The sequence below is a fragment of the Amblyraja radiata genome, chromosome 37 (genome assembly GCF_010909765.2).
Source record: "Amblyraja radiata isolate CabotCenter1 chromosome 37, sAmbRad1.1.pri, whole genome shotgun sequence".
NCBI lineage: Eukaryota > Metazoa > Chordata > Chondrichthyes > Rajiformes > Rajidae > Amblyraja > Amblyraja radiata.
Genome location: NC_045992.1, coordinates 21,482,446 through 21,506,677, shown reverse-complemented (window position 1 = coordinate 21,506,677; position 24,232 = coordinate 21,482,446). Strand labels below are relative to the sequence as shown.

General features: G+C 50.0%; 1 protein-coding gene across 1 annotated transcript in view; it reads left to right on the top strand.

Moving 5' to 3' along the window:
• The window catches only part of LOC116966562, a 45,269-nt gene extending 22,001 nt beyond the window's left edge, over window positions 1–23,268 (top strand). Inside the window, exons 7-10 of the mRNA XM_033012936.1 lie at window positions 4,365–4,604; window positions 13,812–13,882; window positions 19,973–20,214; window positions 20,562–23,268. Coding sequence (XP_032868827.1) covers window positions 4,365–4,604; window positions 13,812–13,882; window positions 19,973–20,214; window positions 20,562–20,572 — 564 coding nt within the window. The 3' untranslated portion in view covers window positions 20,573–23,268. The remainder of the gene's footprint in view (window positions 1–4,364; window positions 4,605–13,811; window positions 13,883–19,972; window positions 20,215–20,561) is intronic.
• The last annotated feature ends 964 nt before the right edge of the window (window positions 23,269–24,232 follow it).

Here is a 24,232-nt window from a genome sequence, read left to right as displayed (position 1 = left end):
AAATGGTGTTTGGTAAACTGTTGGGACTGAAGGCAGATAAATCCCCAGGGCCTGATGGTCTGCATCCCAGAGTAATCAAGAAGGTGGCCCTGGAAATCGTGAATGCATTGGTGATCATTTTCCAATGCTCTCGACTCTGGATCAGTTCCTGTGGACTGGATGGCAGCCAATATAACTCCACTTTTTAAGAAAGGAGGAGAGAGAAAACGAGAAATTATAGACCAGTTGGTGCATCGGTAGTGGGGAGGATGCTGGAGTCGATAAGCGAGTTTGGTATTCCGAAAAACGCAAGGAATCATTGGATTTGTGAAAGGTCCCTCATGATAAACACTCTCTAGGTATGTTACAAAACTTACCTTCAGCGGCGCTGTAATTCTGCCACTGGCCGTGTGCACGATTTTGGCGCGTTTGAGGGGGGGGGGGGGGGGGGGCGGGGTTAAAACGGGGTTTTTTCCCGACCTGGTCCTGAATTATAGTTGTTGGAGTACAAGATTTTGCTAAAGAATCGTTCCTACGGCCGTTCTGTGTGTTTTTAAAAAAAAATCACCCGACAAGTTAATCGCTGGAGTCATTTTAAAAGTAGCTTCTGAAGCCGTCAATGCCGACAACAGGGACGGATTTTATGCAGGACCAGGTAAAAGAAAGTTTATTTTTATGTATAAAAGTGTTGCTTAAGATGTATTTAATTCACATTTTACGTTGCGAAACGGTGATTTATTTGCTGCAGATATGGGGGTATAAATTCACCGCATCTGAACGTTCTAAATGGTCGCGTTCCAGTAAAACCCACTCGCAAGCTGATTTAAATGGCCATTAATTTACAGATATTAAAGGTTCAAAGGTTCAAAGGTTGATTTATTGTCACATACACCTAGATGTAGTGAAATTCCTTTTGCCAATGCAGCACATAAGAAAGAATACAAACATAACAATAATAAATAGCTTTAACATAAAAACATCCCCCCACAATGGTTCCCATTATGGGGGAAGGCACAAAGTCCAGTCCCATCCCCAATGTCCACCCATAGTCGGGCCTATTGAGGCCTCCACAGTTGCCTCTACGGAGGTCCGATGTTCCAGGCCGTTCTCGCCGGGTGATGATATTCCGGCGTCGGGAGAGTCCTCTCAGCGGCATGGCAACCCTGGAACGGCCGCCTCCCTACTCGAGACCGTGGCTTCCGGAGCCGACAAGGCCGCGCCGAATGGAGCTCAACTGGCGATCTCGTCGAGAGATCCCAGGCTCCTGATGTAAGTTCAGCGCCGCCGCCCGCAGCTCCGCGATGTTTTTAACGCCGTTCCCAGCTCACCGGAGTTCAAGCGCGGCGACTCAGGCAAGGCACCGCCCGCCCCGCAATGGCGCTCCAGCGCTGCACCACCGTCCTCAGACCCGCAGCTCCGCCGGTGCCGCCGCCGCCGGTGCCGCCGCCGCCGATGCCGAGGCTCCGGGCGGTCCCCTCGCTCCTTGGACCCGCAGCTCCGCAGCCGCCGCCGATGCCGCCGCTGCTGATGCCGAGGCTCCGGGCGGTCCCCTCAGGAAATGCCGCTCCAGGCCCGCTGGTAGGCCGCGAGGACGGGTCGAAAGTGCAGCCCGGAGAAAAGCTGCATCTCCGACCAGGTAGGGACCCTGAAAATTAGTTTCCCACTTCCCCCCCCCTCCCCCCTCCCCCACACATAAAAAAGCTAGAACTCCTTAAAAACAAAACACTAAACTAACTAAAAATAAGAAAAAAGAAATGAAAACACAGCTGCAGGCTAGGCAGCCATACCCCCTACAGGTCGGCGCCATTAAACATTAAATTCCTTCCATTTGGCCTATAAACCCATGACAATGAGATTTAAAAATTATGTTATATTCTGAATTATTGTGTGAATGTTATTTGGACACTTAGGCTATTTAAAAATGTTAATCTATTCTTAAGAAATGGATAGATGTTTAGATCTAGTAATTGAATTTTGTAATTAGCTACAATAACTAATTATATTCTTTAATTTCAAGTCATCTAAGTAAGATTGTTTCATATTTGTTTCAGAATGCTTCAATCTATAATAACTGAAAATTTCTTTCAGTTCTCTTAAATTTTAAGAAAGTTATCGGCCTTTAAATGTTCTCGATCACAGCTTTTGTGTTAAGTCAATGAAAAAGCAATAGGGAACAAGATGCCAATTTCCGAGTATGAAAATAACCATAACTTTTTTAATACTGAAGATATGAAAGTGAATTAGGTGTCAAATTAAACTTATTTTTATGCTTTATCTGAAGGGATAAATTAAAGACTTGATTTTTTTAATCTCAAAATTTTGTAACATTGCTACACTCTCGGCAAGCATGCACACAGACCTGCACATCATCCGCAGCCAAGATCGAACCCGGGTCTCCGGCACCACAAGCTCTGCCGAACCGCCACTGGACCAACCCCGTCCCCTCTTGAGTGCCCCACCCCTGTTCTGGGGCGGCCGGAGACGTCCGGGGCGACCCTGGACCGACGGAAGTCTGACGGTGGCGGCGGCCCAGGCCCACAGCCAGCGCAGACAAGAAGCGCTAACTCCACTGCTCCGGGCTGGTGTCCCGTCAGTCCAGTGCTGTGTTTAACCCAGCGGGACAGGCAGAGCTGTTGGGAGGAGACGGGAATGGTCCAGTGGAGGTTCAGCAGCGCATGTGGCGCCAGAGACCCGGGTTCGATCCTGACTACGGATGAAACGCAGGTCTGTATTCATGCAGCAGCACAGTTTCCGAGAATGTTTATCGCGAGTGACCTATGACCTGGGCAGTTGGAATACCAAACTCGCTAATAGTTAGAGATGTAATAGCAGCGCATTTGGAAACCAATAAAAGGATCGGCCAAAGTCAGCATGGATTTATGAAGGAGAAATCATGCTTGACTAATCTTCTGGAAATTTTAGAGGATGTAATTTTTATTAGAATGGTAAGGGAGAGCCAGTGGATGTGGTGTATCTGGACTTTCAAAAAGCCTTTGACGCACATGAGATTAGAGTACAAAATTAGAGCATAAGGTATTGGGTGTAGGGTACTTGACATGGATAGAGAGCTGGTTCGCAGACAGGAAGCAAAAAATAGGAATTAACAGGTCCTATTCAGAATGGAAGGCAGTGATTAGTGGGGTGCTGCAAGGCTCTGCTTGTGCCCCAGTTATTTACAATATATATTAAAGATTTAGACAAAGGAATTAAATGTAACATCTACAAGTTTGCGGATGACACAAAGCTGGGTGGCAGTGTGAGCTGTGAGGAACATGCCATGAGGCTGCAGGACGACTTGGATAGGTTGGTTGAGTGGGCAGATGCATGGCAGATGCAGTATAATGTGGATAAATGTGAGGCTATCAAGAAGGCAGATTATTATCGGAATGGTGTCAGATTAGGAAAAGTGGAGGTGCAGCAAGACCTAGGTGTGCTGGTACATCAGTCACTGAAAGTAAGCATATTGGTACAGCAGGCAGTGAAGAAAGCTAATGGCACGTTGGCCTTCATTGCGAGAGGATTTGAGTTTAGAAGCAAGGAGGTCCTACTACAGTTGTATAGGGCCGTGGTGAGACCGCACCTGGAGTAATGTGTGCAATTTTAGTCGCCTAATTTGGGGAAGGACATTATTGCTATTGTGGGAGTGCAGCGTAAGTTCACCAGGTTAATTCCCAGGATGACAGGACTGACATATAATTAAAGAATGGGTCGACTGGGCTTATATTCACTGGAATTTAGAAGGATGAGAGGGTATCTTATAGCAACATATAACATTTGTAAATGATTGGACAGGCTAGATGCAGGAAAAATGTTCCCGATGTTGGGGGAGTCCAGAGCCAGGGGTCACAGTTTAAGAATAAGGGGTAGGCCATTTAGGACTGAGATGAGGATTTTTTTTTTCACCCAGAGTTGCAAATCTGTGGAGTTTTCTGCCACATATGGCAGTGGAGGCCAATTCACTGGATGTTTTCAAGAGAGATTTAGCTCAGGGTTACAGAAAAGGGGTACTGATATGGGGAAAAAGCAGGAACGGGGTACTGATTTTAGATGATCAGCCAAGATCATATTGAATGGCTCGAAGGGCCGAATGGCCTACTCCTGCACCTATTTTTCTATGTTTCTGTTAAATTTGCTCCAGAGCACTATAACTGCAGTGTATAATCTACCAGTACACTTGTACAAGATGTTGGTGAAGCTGCACAAGGGGTGTTGTGTTCAGTTTGCTTATCCTGTTATAGGATGGCACAGTGGAGCAGTGGTAGAGTTGCTGCCTTGCTCCACTTTCACTTTAGACTGACTCTATTTCATACGGGTATGTGTGCACTTGAGGTTTTGCTGCTCTCAGTACTCGGCACGGTGTAATCATGTTTGTCTTTGTCTTCCAGATGGAAAAGGAACACCAGCAGCTCCTCCAGACCTACACGGCCCAGTCTTTCCTCGTGCCCGTGACAACCCCGACAGAGTATCCTAATCCACAGCTGATGGATCATCTCTCCAACTTTCCTTCCCCCTCCATGTTCCAAGACTCCAAACCTAAACCAAAGAAAGTCCAGAAGAAGGCCCTGAACGAGAAGTACAAAGCCAAGTACCTCCGACTGCGGAAGACCGTGAAAGCCCTCATATTCGTGAGTATTTGCACCAGCTGCCTTGTTGCTCAGATTGTGCTGCCTTTGTTTCATCATGAGACTTCAAAGAATTGGTTATAAAAGCGGTAGAGTTGCTGCCTCACAGCGCCGACTCTGACTAAGAGGGTTTAGTTTAGTTTAGAGATACAGCACGATTACAGGCCCTTCGGCCCACCGAGTCCGTACCAACCAGCGATCCTCGCAAATTAGCTACACACAATAGGGACAATTTACACATACACCAAGACAATTAACCCTCAAACCTGTACATCTTTGGAGTGTGTGAGGAAACCGAAGATCTCGGAGAAAACCCACACGGTCACGGGGAGAACGTACAAGATCCGCATAGTCGGGATCGAACCCAGGTCTCCGGTGCTGCAAGTGCTGTAAGGCAGCAACTCTACTGCTGCGCCATCGTGGCCGCCCTTAACTTTGTACAGACAGCACCAGTAGTCGGGATCGAAACCGGGTCTCCGGCGCTGCAAGTGCTGTAAGGCAGCACTCTACCGCTGCGCTACCGTGGCCATCTGAACGCCACGTTGTCTGTTGTCAGAACGGATTTCATATGTTCTCCCCTGGGAAGGTTTTTTCTGGGATCTCCAGTTTCTTCCCACACTCCAAAGACGTACAGGTTTGAAGGTTAATTGGCTTGGTATAATTGTAAATTGTCCCTTGTGTGTAAGATAGATAGTTTTAGTGTGAGGGAATCGCTAGTTGGCACAGACTTGGTGGGCCGAAGGGCCTGTTTCTGTGCTGTATTTCTAAACTAAACTAAACTAGTTCTATCCAACAAAGTAGTGCCGATTTACAGAATACATTTTACCTACAAACCTGCATGTCTTTGGTCCTGTCCAACAGGCTTGAGCTTGGGTAGTCATGCACTCTCTGAGGTGGTGCTACCTTTTCCACCACATTCTCTTGCTCACTGTAATTCAGGAGACACCACGGGAGGTGAAGCACAAACACCTTATGGAAGAAGCTTAAGGGCCTGTCCCACTTGGCTGTCATTCGCGCGCCATTTACGCAAACTGCTAGCGTGTGGGTAGCACGTGGGTTGCGCGGGACGGGCGCATGGAGTGGTGTGGAGGAGTGTGGCGTGGCGTGGAAGAGTGTGGACTTCGTCCTGCACAAAATCTTCGCACGCCAACAGCCTATCGCATAACTGACGGCGAAAGTGGGACAGGCCCAAGAACCTGGTGCGGCGCAATGTCTCACCTCCAACAGCAGCAGAAGCAGGCAAACGATCGCCGGGCTCGGCCTGGGCCTCACGGCCGTTGCGGATGCGGACCTGCCCCCACTCCTACTCACAGAGCGGGGCCAGGTGAGGAGCTGTTCTGCTGGCGGGGAGGATTTGATGAACTTTTCGGAAGGATTTGTTTGGCGGGGAGAAACAAAAGCAGTCAGACTTTGCAGTTCAGAGCTTTGTCGATCTGCAAAGAATTTCTTTGTTCAAAGATTCCTCTAATTAGTGAGGATTTGTCCGTGTATCTGGAAAGTCGTAGGAGCGCCCTGTGGTTGGCGGAAGGCCAAGTTACACTTGTACAAGTCGGAGCTGAGTCTGGAACGGTGTTTGTGGTCAGTAACATCGGAAAGCTCCCTCCTACACCGACTTGCCCGGTCCAGGTGTGCTGGGTAAGAACGGCAACAGTGTCTTGGATTTCGTTGAAGCCGGGAAGGCGACGGACACCTGGGGAAGAAGCCTCTGGAAGCTCCATTTTTAACGACGGGGAGGATTGACACGGACATTCCTATCTTATCAGGAGAAGACTGCTTCTGTTGCTTGCCAAGAAAGCCTTCACAGGACTATTTAACTGCTGCAAAAGAGTGGAGGTACAGCAACAGCAGAAAGACTGCTTTGATTTATAAAGTACTGACACTTTCTGTGTTGTGCCACGCCCTAAAGATGGCGGCCCCTCAGAGTTATGCAGCTGTCGCACGGTCGGTAGTCTCGGAGACTGAGGGTCACGAGTTGATGTGGTGTAAAAATGTACATGCAGAGCAACCTGCCCTTCAAGGCCTTTCTAGATGCGCTGGGTGAGACTGTTGGCAAGAAAGCCATAGTCTCGGGCGCGGTGGTCAGTGGGAAGGTTGTTGTTCTACTAAAGACTGAACAGGCGGTGGCTCTGGCTCTGGAAAGGGGGGTAACAGCAGGCGGGAATTTGGCGGCGGTGGACCCATGGGGGGGGGGGTCCCGTTTTGCCGGTCATTCTGTCCAACGTTCCCACTTTTGTTCTGGATGCGCTCCTGATCCCACATGTAAGGAAGCTGGGGGAGGTGCGGTCATGGCTCACCAAACTGTTGTACAGGTTTGACGATCCTGAGATGCAACATATATATACTTTCAAGCGTCGCGTGTATATACAGTTGGCACAGGGGACGGACACGGAGGGGAGTTTTGAGGTGGAGGTGGATGATTTCTCCTATCGCGTGTTCTGGAACGCGGGCCAAGTGCGTTGTCACGCTTGCAAAAAGGTGGGGCATTTTCGCAGGAATTGTCCCAGGACCCGGGCTGCCAGTTCCACCACGATGGCCCGGGAAAGCACTACTGGCCCATCTGGGGTTGCTGGTTTTACCACGGTGGCCCGTGAAGGTTTTACTCCCCTAACCCCAACCCCCATCCCCCCACCACCCCCATGTCCCGTACCTGTGGCGGTGGATGCCGGAGAAGTGCGTGGGGTGGATGGGAAGATTTGGGAGCATCAGAGGGGGAGGAAAGTCAAGAAAAAGAAGAAACATCTCCAGGCGGGTCCCCTAGAAGATGATCACCTCCAAGCGGGACCCCTGGCAGCAGATAATTTTGTGTTCGCATCTGAGATAGATGGTAGAGCGGAGGTAGAGGCTTCTGCAATGGAGCTCACCATCCCACTGACCACCGCGCCCGAGACTATGGCTTTCTTGCCAACAGTCTCACCCAGTGGTTGGAAGAGGAGGAGGCATGGGTCCTCCGATACAGAGAAGGGCCCTGAAGGTCAGTGGCAACCTGAAGGGGAGCCTTCCCCTCCTGTTGAGGTGGAGAACCCAGGGCACGCTTCCTCTGAGGGGGACCAGGGGCAGCCTGAAGGGGAGGACTTGGGTGAGGGGGTGGGTCCCCAACATGAGCTCCCTGTTGAGGCTACAAGCCCAGTTGAGGGGTGTGATGCCCCACTGGTTGAGGGAGCAGGGGAGACTCCAGTAACATTGGCCCCTGAGGGCCACAGTGAGGTGATTCACCTGGTGGAGGGGGACGGGGACTCTCTGGGTGATGGTGCAGGGGCGGGTACCCTGGGTGAGGAGGAGGGTAAGATCGTTTTGGATCGTGTCCTTCGGTCGGACTCCAGACAGGCCCGCTTACAGCAAGGCCCGGAGACTTGGTCCGACTTCACTGTTCCCAATCCGGTTACAGAGGGCGGTGGGAGCGTGCAGGAGACTGGCCAATTGTCAGATAGCTTGCCGCAGTCAGAGGCACTGGTACCTGCCCCTGTCATTGATCCTGGGGGTGGGATGGTGACAGAGGAGGGACTGTGTGATGTGGCTGAAATGCCCACCTCACAGGGAGGGGTGAGCGAGGCGGCTGAGAGTAGTAACCTTCCAGACTCGGGCTCGGACATTGAGTGCGAGGAGGAGGGGTACGTGGAGTCCATCGACAGTGAGTTGACGGACTGCTCCACCCGCGGCCCCGTGTCTCGACTTGTCGAAGTCTGGGAAGTTCTTAAAGGACACTAGAGGGAGTAGGAACAAGGTGGATTTGGCTGTCGACCGCTGGTCGGATCTGAGTGCGCCCATGCAGTCCATTTATGCCATCCTTCAGAAGAAGGGGAATGAAGCGGGGCTAATAAGAAATGAGAGGCGCCAGTTCCAAGAGCTTTTTAAGGTCCTAAAGAGAGGGCAGAAGGTTAGGGGCGGCTCCAATCCTTCACCGGGGGCGGGTAAAAGATCTAGTGTGCTTTCAAAATGAAGCTCACTATAGCCAGCCTGAATATCAATGGGGGCAGGGGGTCTCTCCGTAGGTTTCACCATCTCTCAGTGCTCAGGGATGGGAGGTATGCGGTGAGCTTCCTGCAGGAAACACACACTGTGGCTAGTGATGAACCCACCTGGCTCCTGGAGTGGGAAGGGGGGGGTCTACATGAGTCATCTCATCTCCAATTCGAGTAGAGTGGCCTTCCTGTTGGCCCCGTCTTTCCAGCCGGAGATCCTCAAAGTGTAGGACATTGTACCAGGCCGTTTGCTGTATCTGGCCGTGCGCTTGGATGGCGTGCCATTACACTTCATTAATGTGTACGCCCCCAAGATCGGCGTAATGCAGACGCGCTTAACAAGAGAAGTGACCACGTTGTTGAATACTATCGACCGTGCGAAGTGTGTTTTCCTTGGGGGAGATTTTAATTGTGCCCTCGAGGCAAGAGATCGCTCTGGCGTTCAGCGTGACCCGGGTGCAGTAAAGACTTTAAGGGAGATGGTGGACTCTTTTGAGCTGGTAGATGGTTGGCGGAATTTCCATTCCGACTCGTAACGCCTTCTCGTACAGGTTTGAGGGTGGTGGTTCCCGTATTGATCATTTATACGTGTCCAAGGCCTATGTCTCCTGTGTTTCGGCGGCCTCCATGCAGCCGGCACCATGCTCGGACCATTGCCTTGTGCGAGTGGATTTTATCCCGATGCGCACACGGGCTGGGTCCGCGTACTGGCATTTTAATAGCCAGCTGTTGGAGGATCGCCGAATCCAGGATTCATTCAGGCAGTTCTGGGCGAAGTGGAGAGAAAGGCAGGGGCGTTTCCTTTCCCTAAGGCAGTGGTGGGACGTGGGGAAGGCCTACGTCCGTCTGTTTTGCCAGGACTACGCGAGGGGGTCGACCAAGGGGCGGGACTCCAAGATCGGACGACTTGAGAGAGAGTTGCTCGACTCGGAGGCACGTCTGGATCAGACTGGTGGGGCTTCGTGTGAGTGGGAGGAGTACCAGGAGAAGAAGGGAGCACTGAGGGACTTGCAGCTTAGGAGGTCCCGGGGTGCGTATGTGAGGTCGCGAGTCCAGATGTTGCACGATCTGGACCGCGCCTCCCCCTTTTTCTTTTCTCTGGAGAAGGGGCGAGGAGCCCGCAGGCAGCTTGTTGAGTTGCTTGCGGATGATGGCTCCTCTGTCACAGATCCAGAGAGCATTGGTGCCTCAGTTCGGTCTTTCTACAGGACTCTGTTCTCGGCAGGCACATCGAGTGGGAAGGCGCAAGAGGGCCTGTGGGAGGGCTTACCTGCTGTGTGCAATGATGTGGCTGAACACCTGGATGATCCCCTGCACCAGCTCAAGGGGGGCAAGTCTCCAGGGTTGGATGGGCTGACTGTGGAGTACCTTAGAGCCTTCTGGGATGTCCTGGGGGGTGACTATATGAAGGCCCTGGGGGAGAGCCTGGCGACTGGGGAGATGCCCTTCTCGTGGCGCAGGGCAGTTGTCCTGCTGCCCAAGAAGGGCGATCTCCGCCTTTTGAAGAACTGGCGCCCGGTCTCTCTCCTCAGCACGGACTATAAAGTTTTTGCACGGGCATTGGCGAATCGCCTGGACCCCGTGCTGTCCCCGGTGATCCACCCTGACCAGTCGTACACAGTCCCGGGCCGGTCCATCCAGGACAATATTCATCTGGTCCGGGACCTGATCCATCTGACCCAGGGGGCTGGTCAGTCAGTTGCCTTTCTCTCCCTCGACCACACTTCGTGGCCTGGGTCCGACTTTTATACACTGCTGCAGAATGCCTTGTTAAGGTCAACGACTCTTTGTTGGCCCCCATTACCTTTGGGAGGGGGGTTCGTCAGGGATGCCCCATGTCCGGCCAGCTGTATTCCATCTGTGTTGAGCCTTTCCTGTGCCTTCTTCGGAGGCGGTTGACAGGCCTGGCTTTACCGGGGCCGGGGATGGAGGTGGTCCTCTCGGCCTACGCCGATGATGTCCTTCTGATGTTCACTGACCCTGTTGACCTGCGGAGGATGCATGAGTGCCAGCAGGTTTTCTCGGCTGTTCTGGTCTCTTAGTGGGTGGGTGGCAGGTGGACTCCCTGCCGGAGGAGATGGCAGGTTTTGCGTGGAGTACCACGCACCTCCTCTATCTGGGAGTCTACCTGAGCCGCTGAGGGGGGGTGGCCGGCGAACTGGCAGGAGCTGGAGGCGAAAGTGGTCGCCCGGCTGGGACGTTGGTCAGGCCTACTTGGTGTGCTCTCTTACCTGGGCAGGGCTGTAGTTATAAACCAGCTGGTGGCCTCTCTGCTGTGGTACCGGATGGCCACTATGGTCCCGTCCTCTTATTTTATAACCATGTTACAGAGGAGATTGGCCAACTTCTTCTGGGGTGAGAGGAACCACTGGGTCTCTGCTGGGGTTCTGAGTCTCCCATTGGAGGAGGGCGGTCAGGCGCTGGTCTGTATTCGTACCCAGGTGGCGGCACTCCGACTCAGGACCCTGCGGAGGTACGTCTACTCGGACTACCCTCCTAAATGGCACGTGCTGGCGACGTACTTTTTCCGCCACGGGTGCTGCCTTCAGGAGGGCTCACGGCTCCCGGTAGCGGGCATGAGTCGACGCGCTAGGCGGGAGTAGCCTGGCTTTTACCTTGACCTCCTGAAGGCCAGGAATTTGGTCACCTTCAGCCAGGGCCCTGCTCCTCAGGGGGAGGGGGGTGTCGTGGCTGCGACGGTGGGTGTCGAGGAGAGGCGTGTGCATGGAGCGATTCCGGACGAGCTTACCCCCGCTCAGTCGGAATTGTTCATAGGGCCCACGGCCCGGGTCCCTCCCCGAGAGCCGGCCCCATGCAACATGAGCCGCCTTTCCGAGATGCCCAGCATGCCGTTCTGTGACGCGGATAGGCGCGTATTGTACAGGCTGCTCTTGCACACTCTCCACTTCCTCGCCCTTGTCTTCCATCCAGACACACCCTGGCGGTCCGTGTTACCACCTGACGAGGGGAGCTGCCCCAGTGGAGGTCTCTCTACAAGGGAGTCCTCCCCCTTTACATCGGGGACCTGGGGTGGAGAGTGTTGCACAAAGCCGTGGCCTGTAATAGGTATTTGAGCCGGTTCACGGACTCTTCCCCTACTTGTCATTTCTGCGGTGAGGAAGGGACTGTGTTCCACGTGTACATAGAGTGTGAGAGGTTGCAGCCACTGTTCGAGTATCTGAAAGGGCTGCTCCTCAAATTTTGGCTACATTTTAGTCCAACGCTATTAATTTATGGGCACCCGGTACAGAGGGGGGAGGGTTGGGAGGGAGGAGGAGGTCTCCCTGTCGGTCTGCTCCTGGGCCTGGCCAAGATGGCCATTCGCGGGTCCAGGCAGCGGGCAGTCGATGGCCGCACAGCGGTCGGCTGCCTACCCCTTTTCCGGGGTTACGTCCGTGCCCGCGTGTCCCTAGAAAGGGAACATGCGGTGTTCTTGGGGACTGTGGAGGTCTTCTGTGAACACTGGTCACCACAGGAGATTAAATATATTATAGATAAAAATGTTAATATTTTAATTTGATAATTTTGTTTAAGTATTTTTTAAATTGTTTGAGCTTTCTACCTTCCCTTATAAATTGTACATTTGTTTCAAAATCTAATAAAAAACATTTACGGGGGGAAAAAAAAAGGGGGGGGAAAAGGGCGGGGCCAAGACGATTGGAGATAGACACTAAATATTGGAGTAACTCAGCGGGACCGGCAGCATCTCTGGAGAGAAGGAATGGGTGACATTTCAGGTCGAGACCCTTCTTCAGACTGAAGAAGAGTCTCGAACTGAATTGAATTTCCTTTATTGTCATTCAGACCTTTCGGTCTGAACGAAATTTCGTGCCTGCAGTCATACATACAATAATACAATAATAAACAACAGTAAACACAAATTAACATCCACCACAGTGAGTCCACCAAGCACCTCCTCACTGTGATGGAGGCAAAAATCTTAGGGCTGCAGTCTCTTCCCTCCTCTTCTCCCTCTGCGCTGAGGCGATACCCCACCGGGCGATGGCAAAATCAGTCCCACGTCTCACCGAGCTCCGCGAACTGGCCAGCTCAAACACCGCGGCCCGGGGTGGTCGGATCTGCCGCCCTCCAGTCCAGCGGACGCAGCCGCTGACGACGTCGTCGACTGGCCCGCGGCTGAACCCGCGGTCACCGCCGCCAGAACGCCGCCTCAGCCACCGGAGCACCGTTCCAGCCCCGAGCCGGATCGCCCTCACGTGAGTGCCGATCCACCCTCGGGCTGGGCCGCCCCGACGGGAGCGCCGTTTCCCTCGGGCTGGGCCGCCCCGACGGGGGCGCTGTTTCCCCCGGGCTGGTACGCCCCGACGGGAGCGCCGTTTCCCTCGGGCTGGGCCGTCCCGACGGGAGTGCCGTTTCCCTCGGGCTGGGCCGCCCCGATGGGAGCGCCGTTTCCCTCGGGCTGGGCCGCCCACACGGGAGTGTCTTAGCCCCTTGCCAGGCCACCCTCACGAGAGCGTCACAGCCCCTCACGGGAGCACCGTTCCAGCCCCGAGCTGGGCCGCCCTCACGGGAGCGAGCCCAGGGCGAGTCCTGACTGGCTGCCTCCGGAGCCTCGAGGTCGCCAGCTCCGCCATTAGGCCTCAGCGCAGACGGAGGCAGGGAAGGGGGATACGACAAAAAAGTCGCATTCCCCCGAAGGGAGAGACAGCAAGCCCTGTTTCAACCCCCCCACCCCCCACATAAACACTAAAAAAACAAAAACTTAACTAGCTAAAACGAAAAAAACAACACAAAAAAGTAAAAACAAGGACTGTAGGCGAGCTGCAGCCGTTCACCAGCGCAGCCACTCCTCCGGAAACCTCATCCAGAACTGTTTCCAAGTGATTACTCGCAATAATCAGGCGCCGCTATCCCTTAAACACATCTAATACTTTGACGTGAGTGGCCATTGAAAATTTACATGCAATTTACATGCACTTCTATTAACAGTTGGGCAGTTCCTCTGGAAAACAATGTAATTACAGAATTTAGTATTTTTAGCTTGCAGCAACAAAAATAAAGACCTTTAGTTTTGAAAATCCTATAGGATCTGTGAGTGAAACTCTCTCACCCTAACCCTCTTGCCCTTGTTGACACAGCTTTCTTAGAGATGCAACTAACACATTATAGCAGGACAGAGTGTGGCATTACCCGGCATATCCCAGCACCGTCTGAGTTAGTGCATTGCTAGAGTAATTCAAGGAATAAAGTGTTGGTGTGTCTGTTTATTGGTACAATGACTCTGTTTCAGGAGAATGCTGCTCTGTGTGATGAAATTGCTTACATGGAGCTGAAGTTTTTCCGAACCAAAGAGGAAAGAAGGTAGGGTGTACTTCTCCATCGCAGGGGACAGACTTCTGACCGACATACACTACAAACCAACTGACTCACATGGCTATCTGGACTACACGTCTTCCCACCCTGCCCCCTGTAAAGACTCCATCCCCTACTCCCAATTCCTCCGCCTACGCCGCATCTGCTCCCAGGATGAGACGTTCCACACCAGGGCATCGGAAATGTCCTCGTTCTTCAGAGAACGGGGATTCCCCTCCGCCACCATAGATGAGGCTCGCACCAGGGTCTCATCCATACCCCGCAACACTGCTCTCTCTCCCCATCCCCGCACTCGCAACAAGGGCAGAGTCCCCCTAGTCCTCACCTTTCACCCCACCAGCCGGCAAATACAACAAATAATCCTCCGCCATTTCTGCCACCTCCAACGTGACCCCACCACTCGCCACATCTTCCCATCTCCCCCTATGTCTGCCTTCCGCAAAGACCGCTCCCTCCGCAACTCCCTTGTCAATTCTTCCCTTCCCTCCCATACCACACCCTCCCCGGGCACTTTCCGTTGCAACCGCAAGAAATGCAACACCTGTCCCTTCACCTCCCCCCTCGACTCCATTCAAGGACCCAAGCAGTCGTTCCAGGTGCGACAAAGGTTCACCTGTATCTCCTCCAACCTCATCTACTGCATCCGCTGCTCTAGATGTCAGCTGATTTACATCGTGGAGACTATGCGGAGGTTGGGCGATCGTTTCGCCGAACACCTCCGCTCAGTCCGCAATAACCTATCTGAACTCCCGGTGGCTCAGCACTTCAACTCCCCCTCCCATTCCCAATCCGACCTCTCTGTCCTGGGTCTCCTCCATTGCCAGAGTGAGCAACACCGGAAATTGGAGGAACAGCACCTCATATATCGCCTGGGTTGCTTGCGTCCGGATGGCATGAACGTTGAATTCTCCCAGTTTTGCTAGCCCTTGCTGTCTCCTCCCCTTCCTTAACCCTCGAGCTGTCTCCTCCCATCCCCCCGCCCTCGGGCTCCTCCTCCTCCCCTTTTTCCTTCCTTCCCCCCCCCCCCCACCCCCCATCAGTCTGAAGAAGGATTTTGGCCCGAAACGTCACCTATTTCCTTCGCTCCATAGATGCTGCTGCACCCGCTGAGTTTCTCCAGCATTTTTGTGTACCTTCGATCTTCCAGTATCTGCAGTTCCTTCTTGAACAGGGTGAACTGTTATATGACAGAACCAAATGTTATACCTCAGCTGCCTTGTTTGGTTCAGTTTAGATACAGCACGGAAACAGGCCTTTCGGCCCACAAAGTCCGTGCCGACAAGCGATTCTCGCACACTAACACTATCCTACACACATTAGGGACAATTTACAAATTTACCAAGCCAATTAACCCACAGACCTGTACGGCTTTGGAGTGTGGGACAAAACCAAAGATCCTGAGGAAAGCCCACACAGGTCACAGGGAGAACAAACAAACTCCGCTCAGATAATACCCGCAGTCAGGATGGATCCGGGTCCCTGGTGCTGTAAGGTAGCAACTCTGTACCACCAGTCTTGTGGCAGAAATACAGGCTATTCAGCTCATACTTTCTACTGACCAGTTACTGCTTAAACATCTTGCTACTGCTGTCCTCCATTCTTTGTGTTTCCTTGTGACGAAGAAGGAGGCCATTTAGCCCATTGAATTTATGCTGGCTCAAAGGCACGGTGGCGCAGCGGTAGAGTTACTGCCTTACAGCTAATGCAGCGCCAGTGACCCGGGTTCAATCCCGATTACGGGTGCTTCTGTATGGAGTTTGTACGTTCTCCCCGTGACCTGCGTGGGTTTTCTCCCACACTCCAAAAATGTTCAGATTTGTAGGTTAATTGGCTTGGTAAAATATAAAAATTGTCCGTAGTGGTTGTTGGATAGTGTTGGTGTCCGGGGATGGCTGGTCGACGCGGACCCGATGGGCCGAAGGTCCTGTTTCCGTGCTATATCTCTAAACTAAACTAAACTAAAAAAGCAATCACATCAATTATCCGCCACCACTTATTTTCTTTTAACTCTTATGACATAACTTTTAACACTTCCACTAAATCTACATCCCACCTGCACAGCTGGTACAGCTGCTGCCTCACAGTGCGAGAGACCCGGGTTCAATTCTGACCTCGGAGCATGTTCTCCCTGTGTCTGTGTGGGTTTCCTCTGTGTTCTCTGGTGTCCTAATGTTCCAAAGACATGCGGGTTTGTAAGTTAATTGGCCTCTCTAAATTTGTAGGGAGTGGATGAGAAAATGGGATAACATAGAACTAGTGTAAACGGGTGATGGATGGTCAGCATGGGCTCGGTGGTCCCGATGAGGTTGAGATCGGCCGCCTCATCTGGCTTAAGGGCCACATTTTGAATCCAAAATTAGCCTGGCAGTAAGAGACCAAGAATGATGGTGTAGGTGGAAATGAGGAACTGCAGATGCTGATTTACCAAGGAAAGACACAAAATGCTGGAGTAACTTAGCGGGTCAGGCAGCATCTCTAGAGAACATGGATGGGTAACATTATGGGTAACATTAGGATAGCTTCCCACCCTTGCAATCAGTGAGAATAAGGGTCCCTCCCAAAACGTCACCTACCCAAGTTCTCCAGGGATGCTGCATGACCCGCTGAGTGACTCCAGCATTTGGTGATTGGATGAAACATAGAAACATAGAAAATAGGTGCAGGAGGAGGTCATTCGGCCCTTCGAGCCAGCACCGCTATTCATTGTGATCATGGCTGATCATCCCCTATCAATAACCCGTGCCTGCCTTCTCCCCATATCCCTTGACTACACTAACCCCTAGAGCTCTATCTAACTCTCTCTTAAATCCATCCAGTGACTTGGCCTCCACTGCAGGGAATTCCATAAATTCACAACTCTCTGGGTGAAAAAGTGTTTTTCTCACCTCAGTCTTAAATGACCTCCCCTTTATTCTAAGACTGTGACTGTGGCCCCTAGTCCTGGACTCACCCAACATTGGGAACATTTTTCCTGCATCTAGCTTGTCCAGTCCTTTTATAATTTTATATGTTTCTATAAGATTCCCCCTTATCCTTCTAAACGCTTAGTCTTTTCAATCTTCAGATGCCTGTCACTAGTGGTATTTCACAGGGATTGTTGCTGGGATCCCTGCTGTTTCTAATTTATCTGAATGATTTGGATGTAGGCAGCTTGATCAGGAAGTTCCCAGTTGACACAAGGTGTTTGACAGTGTGGGCGGTAGTCAGGTTACAGGGTGATATCGATGAGTTGGTGAAATTGGCTGAGAAACGGCCGGTGGAGTTTAACCCTGATAAATGGGATGTGATCCAGCATAGGAGTACTGATGAGGCTAGGATATGTACAATGAATGGCCCACCCCTCTGGTGTATTGAAGAATGGATTCAATGTGCAGGAAGGATCTGTAGATGCTGGTTTACACCGAAGATAGTCGTGGACCCATTGGTGATCATTTTCCAATTTTCTATAGATACAGAATCAGTGCCTGTGGATTGGAGGGTAGCTAATGTTATGCCGCTCTTTAAGAAAGCGGAAGATGCTGGAGTCAATTATAAAAGATGAAATAGCGGCACATTTGGATAGCAGTAGCAGGATCAGTCCGAGTCAGCATGGATTTACGAAGGGGCAATCATGCTTGACTAATATTCTGGAATTGTTTGAGGATTTCTTGGGACCGAGATGAGAAAAACATTTTTCACACAGAGAGTGGTGAATCTCTGGAATTCTCTGCCACAGAAGGTAGTTGAGGCCAGCTCATTGGCTATATTTATGAGGGAGTTAGCCCTTGTGGCTAAAGGTATCAGGGGGTATGGAGAGAAGGCAGGCACAGGATACTGAGTTGGATAATCAGCCATGATCTTATTGAATGGTGGTACAGGCTCGAAGGGCCGAATGGCCTACTCCTGCACCTATTTTCTATGTTTCTATGTACCTCGGAAAATGGACAAGGGAGAGCCAGTGGATGTAGTGTACCTGGACTTTCAGAAAGCATTTGATAAGGTCCCACAAAGGAGATTAGTGGGCAAAATTAGAGCACATGGTATTGGGGGTAGGGTACATGGATAGAAAATTGGTTGGCGGATAGGAAACAAAGAGAAGGGATTAATGGGTCCCTTTCAGAATGGCAGACAGTGACTAGTGGGGTACTGCAAGGCTCGGTGCTAGAACCGCAGCTATTTACAATATACATCAATGATTTAGATGAAGGGATTAAAAATAACATTAGCAAATTTGCAGATGACACAAAGCTGGGTGGCAGTGTCAAATGTGAGGAGGATGCTATGAGGATGCAGGGTGACTTGGACAGGTTGCGTAAGTGGGCAGATGCATGGCCGATGCAGTTTGATGTGGATAAATGTGAGGTTATCCACTTTGGTGGCAAAAACTGAAAGGCAGATTATTATTTGAATGGTGTCAAGTTGGGAAAAGGGGAAGTACAACGAGATCTGGGGGTCCTTGTTCATCAGTCACTGAAAGTAAGCATGCAGGCACTGCAGAAAGTTTTTTCACACAAGGTTGTGAATCTGTGGAATTTTCTGCCTCAGAAGGCAGTGGAGGCCAATTCTCTGGATGCTTTCAAGAGAGAGTTAGATAGATCTTTTAAAGATAGCAGAGTCAGGGGATATGGGGAGAAGGCAGGAATGGGGTACTGATTGTGGATGATCAGCCATGATCACAGTGAATGGCGGTGCCGGCTCGAAGGGCCGAATGGCCTACTCCTGCACTTATTGTCTATTGTCAAAACGTTGGAGTCACTCAGTGGGTCAGGCAGCATCACTAGAGAAAATTTGTTTTCTGCTGCCTGACCCGCTAAGTTACTCCAGCATTTTGTGTACATCTTCAAGGAATAAAGGAAGCTTGATGTACAACTTCAGACATCCTTAAATGTGGCAGTGCAGGTAGATAACATGGTTAAGAAGGCATGTGGGATTCTGGTCTTCCAGCATTGGAGCACTGAATACAAGAGCAGAGAGACTAATGTTACAGCTTTATAAAGCATTGGTCAGGCCTCAACTGGAGTACCTAGTGCATTTCTGCTCACCACACTATATGAAAGTTGTGATAGCGTAGGAGGTGGTGCAGAGTAGATTCACCAGGATGTTGCCCCCCCCCCCCCCCCACCAAGACCACTGTTGGTCCATCAAAACTGATAATCCAGAATGTCTCTGGAACCAAGGGTACTGGGAAATCGGTGTTGGCCTGTCGAACAAAATAATGTGAAACTCAAATTCTGGACTGATATTTGAACAACTATTCCATCAGAATTCCAGCTTCCAATTTTAAATCATTAAATATGAAGGTTTCTTTTAGATTTCCGAAACAATTTGCACAAAGAAACAAAAGATCCCTCTAAACCGTTCTTATCCATGTACCTATCCACATGTCATTTAAATATTGTTATTGTACCTGCCTCAACTATCTCCTGGCAGCTTGTTCCATATATATGGGTCCATATGTGCTATCCATATTAAATCTTTCCTCTCACATCTTAAGCCCTCTATTTAGTTTAGTTCAGAGATACAGCACGAAAACAGCCCACTGAGTTCAACGTCGATAACACTCTCCCACGCACACTAGGGGCAATTTACAATTTTACTGAATCTAATTAACCTACAAACCTACAGTCTGGGAGGAAACTGGAGCACCCGGAGAAAACCCACGTGGTCAAGGGGAAAACGTACAAACTCTGTGCACACAACACCCGTAATCAGGATTGAGCTCGGGTGTCTGGCATTATTACTGGATGCTTCAGCAACCCTACTGCTGCACTACTATGTTGCCCTAATTTAGATTCTACTTAACTGGAGAAAAAGACAGTGTGTATTCATATTCTCCGTCTCTCCCTCACCGTTTCACCCTCTACGTCTCTCCCTCTCCGTCTCTCCCTCTCCCTCTCCGTCTCTCTCTCTCGGTCTCTCCCTCTCCCTCTCCCTCTCCGTCTCTCCCTCTCCCTCTCCGTCTCTCCCTCTCCGTCTCTCCCTCTCCGTCTCTGTCTCTCCGTCTCTGTCTCTCCGTCTCCGTCTCCCCCCTCTCTCTCCCCCTCTCTCTCTCCCCCTCTCCCTCTCGCTCCCCTTCTCTCCCCCCTCACTGTGCCTTAGGTTCCTGCTAAAGAGGTTGCTGCAGCACCAGAGCTTATCTGATGGGATTGAGCTGGCTGGAGGCACTTCTACGGGAGTTGTCCCTGCTGTGTACAGCGTGCCTGCAGGGGGCAGCCTGGTGCCAAACATTTCCAGCCTCCCCACTACGCAAGTCGCCGGTATTTCCGCTGGAGAGGAGGCTGTGGGGAAAAAGTCAAAGAAAGACAAGAGGGACAAAGGAAAAGATAATGGCAAAGATGATGGTAAGCATTCGGATTCAGTTTAGTTTATTTTCATTGTACCGCAGTACAGGAAAAACCTTTTGTTGCATGGGTCTGCTGTGTGCACTGCAGGTTTGATGCAGAACGGTTCAACCACAAGCCTGTGTCAGACAGATTAATGTGTGTGATGCTACAGTGCTCAATGCAGTTAGTAATTCCCATCAGGGATTACCACCATCAGGGGCCAACTTACTTCATGTGCCATGTGTGTAACTGAAAGCATTGTTTTACCAGTTAGACACCAATCGGCACACAAGGTGGAATTAACTTGAAGGTTCTATTGAAAGGTCGCTGAGCTGAAACGTTAACTCTTGTTTCTCTCTCCACAGATGCTGCCTGACCTGCTGAGCATCTCCAGGCACTATCCTCATTCGAGGAGGGAGACATTATGTTAGTTGCAGGGCAGGGCAGCACAGCCAAGACTACAGGTGGGGCCCTAGTGCACAGTGGATGGACATGTTTGGAAATGGTGATCGTAGCAAAAGGATGGTCGGAATGATCGTAGCAAAGTTTCAGTGAAATGATGCTTTAAATTTTTAGAAAACTCGACATATTTGCTGAACTCGGTCCTGCTGGAAGACTGGGAAATTGTGACGGTTCAGGGCATTAGGCGGGAAGTCCTCTTATAGCCAACAATGGACAAGCAATATGTGTTCAGTATTCCTGCCATTTGTTCCCATCGCAAACCTCTGCAACTGACTTTGAGGACCCCTAGGCCATAACCTCTGGTCCCAGAAACGGATAATGCAGAAAGAGTCTGGAACCAAGGATGTTGGACCTGTAGAACGAAAAAATGGGAAATACAAAATCTGTAGAGACAGACATTTGAACAACCTCTTCCATCAGAATTCCAGCTTCTAATTTTAATTCAGTTTTAATAACCGGAGTCCTCAGTTATCCCCATTCCTCTCCTACCATGAATTTGCTGACCACTACTGTTCAATGAATGTTACCAACCCTTGGGTACTTAAAGGTACGCAAGGTCTGGGAATATTCTCTGTGAGTGAGGCTGGATGTAGATAGAGTCAGAGTCACATGTTGAGCACCAAGCATCCATTCAGACAAACACTTATTTTCCCCATTACCCCCAGACTCTCTCTCTCACCGCACATTTCGGGAGCAATTCACAGTGGCAAATCAGTCCGCATGGTTTTGGGATGCAGCAGCAAAAGGGATTATGCTGGGAAATCTCGTAGTCACAGTGGTAAATGTATGTAAATCCATATAGACAGCAGCGGGGTGGTCAGGACTGAAGCCGGGTCACTGCAAGTGTGACGCAAACTGCTCCATTGTCCGGGGATCGCTAGTTGGCGCGGACTAGGTAGGCCAAAGGGCCTGTTTCTGTGCTGTTTCTCTAAACTCCACTAGCTCTGCCTCTGTACTATCCTTGTGCAGGGGGCACCACAGCTACTCTTGATATGACCTGCATGTTTTCCCATGGCTGTGAAGAAATCAGGAGTGTGAACCTGAGAAGATCTCTGTTTCATTGAATGTTTGTGATGTTTCAGATGCAGCACTGTGTTTGGTCACCATGGTATTTGTAAGCTGCTTCGTGTGTGAGTAAGTTAGTGACTGGGCAAGCTTCCGTTCTTTTTGTCTTTAATTAATGCTGAGATCTTTTAGTAATATTGTGAAGCAAGAGTGGACATTCTGTGTGAATCCAGTGGCCTATTAGCATGTCACTCTTTCCCGAGGCAACTTGCCAACTGTGGCCAGGAGTCCACAGCCTCATAGACATTAGGGATGGGACAATGGCTCAGCTGGTAGAGCCGCTGCCCCACAGCACCAGAGACCGGGGTTTGATTCTGACATTGGAGGCTGTCTATGTAGAGTTTGCACGGTTTCCTCTGGGTGCTCTGGTTTCCTCCCACATCGCTAAGACGTGCAGGTTTGTAGGTTAGTCGGCCCTCTAGGTTGCGTCTCATGTGGGGAGTGGATGGGAAAATCGGATAACATAGATGTAATGTGAATGGGTGATGGATGGTCAGTGCGGACTCAGTGGGCCGTAGGGCCTGTTTCCTTGCTTTATCTCTAAACTAAGGTAAACGTAATGGAATTAATCTGTGGCATTCAAACCCACAGGCATGTCTATTGACAATTAAGTGGTGCTTCGTGGTACTGAAAGTAGTTGCACTGTGCAGCGAACCATGCTCCAACCTCAAACCTCCAATCTCCACTGCGGCTCTGCAGCAAACGATGCAACAATCCAACCTCCACTGCAACTCTGCAGCACCCTTTTCACTGAGTCTCGAGGTTCTGGAATCAAATCCCTTTACTGAATCATGCTTAGAAACTGAGACTGACGCATCAGTGCATCGCTGGAGATCCGTTTTGCCGGACCAACAAATGTCACGGCCTCTGAGAGGAGTCCAACGGTACTGGAACGGTCCGCATGTCGGCTGCTGAAGTAGGCTCTGGGAACGTATCTGCCGGCTCAGGCCGGGCCGGAGTTCTAGAGCCCCGGCTGCAGGGGGCAAATTTGACCCTGAAGAAGGGTTTCGGCCCGAAACTTTGCCTATTTCCTTCGCTCCATAGATGCTGCTGCACCCGCTGAGTTTCCCCAGCAATTTTGTGTACCGGCAAATTTGACCTGTTGATCGGAATTCCCGATGAGGTCGACATCGGCCGCCTCATCCGGCCTAGGCCCCACATTTCGGGGGGACTTCTGAGGGGGGGGAGGTTTCAATGGAGATCTCGTAATTTTGTCCTAAATAAAGAAGGTGCCGGCAACCAGACTTTCGAAGACAGGATCGAACCCGGGTCTCTGGCGCTGTAAGGCAGCAACTCTAGCGCCGTGCCATCATACCACCCATTAGTCTCAAACCTTTACTAACCCCAGGCAAAGACATTAAGCACCTGTTGGCAAGAATCTAAAAAGAAATTGTGCACAGATTTTAGAAATTTAGTTTAATATTTCAAATTTATTATTTTCTTTACAGGAAAAAACAGTTGACATTTATTATAAATAAATCCATTATCTGCTTCTATTTATTCCTGTATTTGTCTATTGTTCAATAAATTAATTTAGCCTTTGAAGCCAAAACAAACAGGTCTGGTGTGGTGATATTCTGCAGATTCTCGGAGGACATGCATAGACCTAAGGCATTTGATCAAGTAGAATGGCAGTATTTATACAAGGTACTCCAAAAATTCAATATGGGAGAGAATTTTATTAGATGGGTTAAACTACTTTACGATAGACCTACGGCAAGAATATTAACTAATAATACGCTATCTCCAAAATTTTACTTATCAAGGGGTAATAGGCAAGGGTGTGCCTTATCACCATTGCTATTTGCCCTTATGATAGAACCGTTGGCCGAAAGGATTAGAAATCACCCGAATATTCACGGATATAACACTAAGGATTCAAAGAATAAAATTTCACTATATGCTGATGATATTCTTTTATATATTACTAATACACAAACGAGTATACCCACCTTATTAACACTAATTGAGGAATTTGGCTCTTTTTCAGGATATAGAATAAATTGGGATAAAAGCGAAATTATGTCTTTAAAACCACAGGATTCGAGACACTTACTAAAATTCCCCTTCAAAATTGCAACAGAAAAATTCAAGTATCTGGGTATTCAAATTACAAGAAGACACAAATCATTATTTAGTGCCAATTTTATACCACTATTAAATAAACTGAATGATATGATTAAATTTTGGAAAACACTTACGCTCTCATTGATAGGTAGAATTAACGCTATAAAAATGACTTTCTTACCACAATTAATATATTTGTTTCAAGCGATCCCAATATATATTCCAAAATATTTTTTCAAAAAACTAGATTCCACTGTCACTAATTTTATATGGGATTACAGAACACACAGAATTCAACGAAAGCATTTGTGCAAATCTAAAGAAGTTGGGGGTTTATCATTACCTAACTTTATGTATTACTACTGGGCAGTGCATATTAAGAACATAATGTACTGGCTGGATAGTTCCACTCAGCAGTTGGAGTGGATAAGAATGGAGAAAG